Source organism: Aethalodelphis obliquidens, unplaced genomic scaffold, assembly GCF_003676395.1.
Source record: "Aethalodelphis obliquidens isolate GAN/ISIS:26980383/991018 unplaced genomic scaffold, ASM367639v1 scaffold5, whole genome shotgun sequence".
Classification (NCBI taxonomy): Eukaryota; Metazoa; Chordata; class Mammalia; order Artiodactyla; family Delphinidae; genus Aethalodelphis; species Aethalodelphis obliquidens.
In genome coordinates, this window is record NW_020837949.1 from 18891981 (window position 1) to 18897980 (window position 6000).

General features: G+C 37.6%; 1 protein-coding gene across 1 annotated transcript in view; it reads right to left on the minus strand.

Annotated features, from left to right (window-relative positions):
• The window catches only part of EXOC4 (exocyst complex component 4), an 837065-nt gene that overhangs the window by 238942 nt on the left and 592123 nt on the right, over nt 1–6000 (minus strand). The window contains exon 11 of the mRNA XM_027101893.1: nt 355–574. Within this exon, the coding sequence (XP_026957694.1) occupies nt 355–574 (220 nt within the window). The remainder of the gene's footprint in view (nt 1–354; nt 575–6000) is intronic.

Here is a 6000-nt window from a genome sequence, read left to right on the forward strand (position 1 = left end):
TAACTTCCTTCCTATAAGTCCTTCTACTCCAGGATGCATTCACCATTGGAAAGAGATGTTCTTTTCAAGGACAAATTCCAGGCCAATAATGAGGAGTTGCCTGCATGTTAATGAGACTCACCATCTCCCATATTCAAAGCTAACCACTTTTTTCTTAAAGATCTTCAGGAATTTCCATTATCTCTACACTAGTCCTTAATTTCCCTGGTGCCTGTTTAATTTATTTCCTCTTGTTTTGTCCCTGATGAATATGGAAACAGATGGTAACTCTTCTCCTTCTTTTTTCAATTTGTGACTCTTGCCAAGTCAATAAAAACTGCAGATAAAAATAGTAAGTTCAAAGGATGTGATTACCTGTAGGAGAGGCCGCTGCACCCCCAGCACTTTCATGGTGTCTGCATTAGCTAGGATCTTCAGGGGGTCAGATGTTTTCGTGACTCCTTCAATCTCCTTGTTGATCTCAGCCAAGACCTGACTGAGGAAGATGTTTTTGATGTACACGGTGAGAAACTCTCGAAGAGGACACTGTTTGGCTGGGCCAAGTCCCAGGGCGTGCTCTATCTCCTGAATGAATCTGAAAGACAAACAGAGCACAACCACTGTTAAGTGTATCAAAAAGATAGCTACAGAAATATGACCAAACACACGTGGGTATCTCTGACTTTTGCTGCTTCCACGGAGAGATGTGGGGAAATTACCAGAATTCTCAATAAGAGCAGGTCACTCTATTTTCCATCTACATATTAGTTTTTTCTAACACAAGTTATTTCACTTATTCAATAGAAATAGGATGAAACAGAAACAAAAATTCCACACTAGGGGGAAAAGAGGAGAGACAAAAATATTTTTTATTAGTTCAAGAAGGAAATAAGAATATAAGAAGCAAAAGAAAGCATTACACAAAAAACCAAATTATGATGCAAAGTACATCCCAAATACTGCATATTTCTTACTAGGATCTTTATACGTGTAGATAGAACTTCTAAAAAGAGAGAAAAAGAAAGGATAGTATTTAAATTTATGATGCTGTTGGGAGGTAATGAAAGGAAACAGGATGGGAGGTGGGGGCAAAGGAGAACTTTAACCTTATTTGTAATGATCAATTTCCTTTATTAAAAACACTTAAAGCACACATAGCAGAATGTTAACTGTCAAAACTCAGAGATGAGTATGCAGATATTTGTTACGTTATTCTTTGTACTTTTCTACACTGGCAGTTCCTGCTTTCACGGTTCTGATATGCACAAATGGAAGTTACTAAAGTTTAGTGAATAACACCAGTACAACAAGATTTGAATTCCAGTTACCACAGTATGTTAACTGTGAGTAATGGCATGAAGTACAAACTCTAGGGCTTCAATCTAGAAATCTCTATGTAAATAATTAATGTTTATCATAATCAACGATCAAACATGTCACTTCTTTCAAAGTCAAGCAGTGATTGGTCACTGCACATCCGTTACGCAGTTCATGGACAGACAGCAAAGTGTGTAGCTGTGTTGTCTCCTTGTCTCTCAGTGATAGACCCATGTGACAGTTTACAAAAATGGATAACTGAAAAAATGAATTGGCCCAAACACCTAAAAGTACAGGGGAAAAAAAACCCTGAAAGTAACACTGGGAGCGACATTTGAACTGAATGTAAATGGATTTACAGAAGAAATAACTGACCCTGGGAACATCGACACTGGCCCCATTTGAGAGGTATCTGCAGCCAGAGTAAAGGTGGACTTCCTGACCTTAAAAGAGAAAATGATTGTGATAAAAGAGATGAAGACACCCCAGGGGTAGGGATGTAGGCAAAAAATGTTACCTTAAAGGAACCCTTGGAGATGTTTCATGACATTGAAAAGCAAAGAATAAAATGCTGGCAGCTGATCTAAACTGAGAAGGAAGTATGACATTTCACCAACGCACAGAAAAGATGCTCACTGTGTATCAAAAAGTACCCCAAAAGAAGGTGGCAAGCACTGTTCAAATTACTCTTGGTAAGATTTACAAAGAAAACACTTTAATTCTCAGTGTTTCTAATGTTACAGTGTATGAATACATATTCCTTCTACTTTTCATTTCTGTATATATTTGTAACTGACAGTAGAGAATTTTTAATGTTTTCACAAAAAATTTTTAAGTCATGAAACAATTGTGATTTTTCCCATTGATTAATATTGCTTTGCATGGTGAGTTTTACAGTTCCACAATGCTTTGCAAAGTAAGAGTGGCCTCGTACTTTAAATTTTTCTCAAAAGTGTAGAAGCGAAATAAAATGAAACAGAATCACATGAAATAAAGACAAAAAAATGAATGACTAACTGGGAATATATATGTGCAACTTATGTCACAGATGACAGTTAGTAAAAAAAAACACAAAGAACATGGTAGAAAAATGATCAAAAGACATGAAACGACAATTTACAGTAAGTGACCATTAAACACACCAGAAGTTTTAACTTCATTCATAATGAGAAAAATGAACTATACTGAGATACCATTTTTTTGGTAATTAATGTATTTTTATTATTTATTTATTTATTTTTAACATCTTTATTGGAATATAATTGCTTTACAATGGTGTGTTAGTTTCTGCTTCATAACAAAGTGAATGAGTTATACATATACATATATCCCCATGTCTCTTCCCTCTTGTGTCTCCCTCCCTCCCACCCTCCCTATCCCACCCCTCTAGGTGGTCACAAAGCACCCAGCTGATCTCCCTGTGCTATGGGGCTGCTTCCCACTAGCTATCTATTTTACATTTGGTAGTGTATATATGTCCATGCCACTCTCTCACTTCGTCCCAGCTTACCCTTCCCCCTCCCCATGTCCTCAAGTCCATTCTCTACGTCTGCGTCTTTATTCCTGTCCTGCCCCTAGTTTCTTCAGAACCATTTTTTCTTTTTTTAGATTCTATATATATGTGTTAGCATATGGTATTTGTTTTTCTCTTTCTGACTTACTTCACCCTGTATGACAGTCTCTAGGTCCACCCACCTCACTACAGATTACTCAATTTCGTTTCTTTCTATGGCTGAGTAATATTCCATTGTGAGACACCATTTTTTATACCCATGCATCAGCCAGATTCCAAAAGTTTGAAAACACACTGTCAGTTTAAGTGTGGACAAAGAGCCATTCTCATATATTGCTGATGGGAGTGAAAAACGTTACAACCCTCATGAAGGGCAAATTGGCACTATCATCCAAAACTACAAATGCATTTCCTTTGACCCAGAAATCCCACTTCTGGGAAACTCTTCCGACAGCTGTTATCTAAATATGGATGAGATGATCTATGTACAGGGTACAGAGATCAGTGTAGCACTGTTTTTATGGCAAAAGACTGGAAACAATGCAAAGAATCCATCAATGAGAGATCAGTTAAATAAACTATGGTGAATCTACACATTCTGCAATACTGGGCAGCAGCCCCAACTCTCAAACGTGGAAGCTTTTGATGCACCAACATGAAAAGATCTCTAGGCTATATATTGTTAAGTGAGAAAAGCAAGGTATTTAGCAGTGTTCATATTTACTATATTGACCTGCATATAAGAATTATATAACCTCATTTATTTAATTTACTATAAAGACATCCTGGAGGGATTCACAAAAAACTAGTAAAAGTGAGTACCTACAGGAAGAAGGGATGGTGGTGGGGCCTGGCAGAGGATTGGGAATATACTTTTCAATTATAACTTTTTATAATCATTTGATTGTTTTAAAAACTGTGAATATATTAGCTACTCAAATAAAATTAAATTAGTGTAAAAATTATCGACATTTATCAAAGACTATATTTTATAAATTGCTTTCCAATTAGACCACATTTAAAGTTTCGTGTATAAATGTTCCTTAAGTTTAGCCGTTTAACCTAATTAAGAGTTTCCTTTACTTAATAAATAAATACATCATGGTTGTTCTTCCATATCACCAGTGAAACATTCCATTAACCTCTGTGGCATGTGGAGGCGGGGGGGGGGGGGGGGGGGGGAAGGAAGGAGAACACAGGGGATTATCACAATCACCCAGGAAAGTGGAAATTGAGAAGCCATGACAAACAGCAATGAGGTTTCTTAATTGATGTAATCAACATGGAAAGGGAAATAAAAGCCTGACCCAAAACAAGATATAATAAATCTTTAAGAAGAGAATGAGTAGAAGAAGCCAGGAAAAAAATGAAGAAATAAAGAGTACATAGTTAACCATGGCTATAATTTTAAGATCTCCAAATACCACATCGTACTATGTTGCTTCCTTCTGATCTCATCTAACCCTCAGAGACACCATCCACCCAGGGGCATCTTGGTCCCCTTGGTCTGACTCTGAAAGACAACCATTGTTATTAATTTAATAACAAGTAAATATACCAATCATCAGAAACGCTATTTATTCTTTTCAATGGGACTTAGAAGAAGAGTTTTCTGAGCAGAAGTACTTCTTGCATTTCCAAAATCTTTACCAGTTATTAGGAGGAGATTTTTAGTAGTTAACCTGCTCCTAAACAAAGTGACAGAGGCTCTAAATTATCCACTTTTTCTTTTTTTCTAGTCCCTTATTTGTCTTTGGTGCCCCTAAAACATGAAACTGCTCTGAGCAGCACGGATGGAGGCGCTCCCATTACTTTCAGCTGAATGATCTCTTTCGAATACAAATCATTTATTCCCTAAAGCACACACATCAGTCTAAAATGACACATTCAGGTTGATGGTGTCATCTCTAACTTGAGGGGACCCATTCAACATGTTTCCAAATCTGCTTTGGGAGCTGTGAGGGTCCTCACTGTTCAGAAGGCATAAAACATGCAGAAGAGAATGAAACAGAAAAATTAGGGCTGTCTCACCAGCCTCTTCTTTTCTCTGGAAAAAATGAGAAGCGATCACATTAAATGGCAAAATGCCCTTTCTTGGGCAGGAAGGACACAGAATAAGAAGTTTCCTAGGCATCCAGGAGGCGAATCACACTCACAGTCACTGCAGAGAGGAAAGGTTTAGGGAAGTGGAGTGGCCAAGGGCAAGACACGTAAAGTAGGTATTCCTGGGTCTGGATCTTGAGTGTATAGTCTTGGGCAGATTACTTAGCTTCTCTTCATCTTATTTGTGTATTCTGTAAAAATGGATATAACATGCAGGATTTGTTTTGATGATTAAATAAGGAAATAAAAGTTAAGCGCTCAGCACAGAGGCTGACATAAAGTCAACTGCTAATTAAGTGACGGCTGCTGCTATCTGTATAATTACTATCAGTACATAAAATCCTGATGAGGTTGGAGACTAGAGCAAAGTGTGACGTATTCTGTGATTGTTTTCACTTGCTCCTTTACTTTCCCATGCAATTATCTGTAATTGGCAATATGGGCCATTAGATTATTACTTTGGCTATTTCAGCAACACACGGGTGTAGGAATGACCAAAGCCCCACGTGGCCAGGGGACAAGTGTAAATTTCTCACTGATGTATCCTCAGTGCCTAATACTAGTCTACGGCTGCTACACAGTAGGTTCTCAGGAAATAACTGGTGAAGGCAGTGTTGAATAAAATTAATAGCTCCTTTAATTTCAACCCATAGCTCCTAAAACTAGGGCGTGACCTCTCCGATAAATAATGCCCTTCTCCCAAGGATTTGGACTGGAGGTCCAAACAAAAGAGTCATAGAAAAAGAAAGAAAGAAAATTAACCCATATCTCCACCACAGATGCCTTGGACTGAAAGAGTATTCTCTAGTCCTTGCTCACCTTCTCACATTGCTTTTTGCTTTATGCAATATGGTTGTTCACAGTACTTCATATTTGCCCTTTCACAGAGGATAATACTCATAATTGTAAGATTCATTCCATCAATACATTATTAACCCAAACATCTATTAAGAAACATTAATGCTGCTTCCTGGTTTTATTACAGATAATCCTACAGTGAACATCTTCATTTTGCTTCTGTTGAATTATTTCTACATGTTAAAATACTGGGAGTAGGGCTTCCCTGGTGGCGCAGTGGTTGAGAGTCC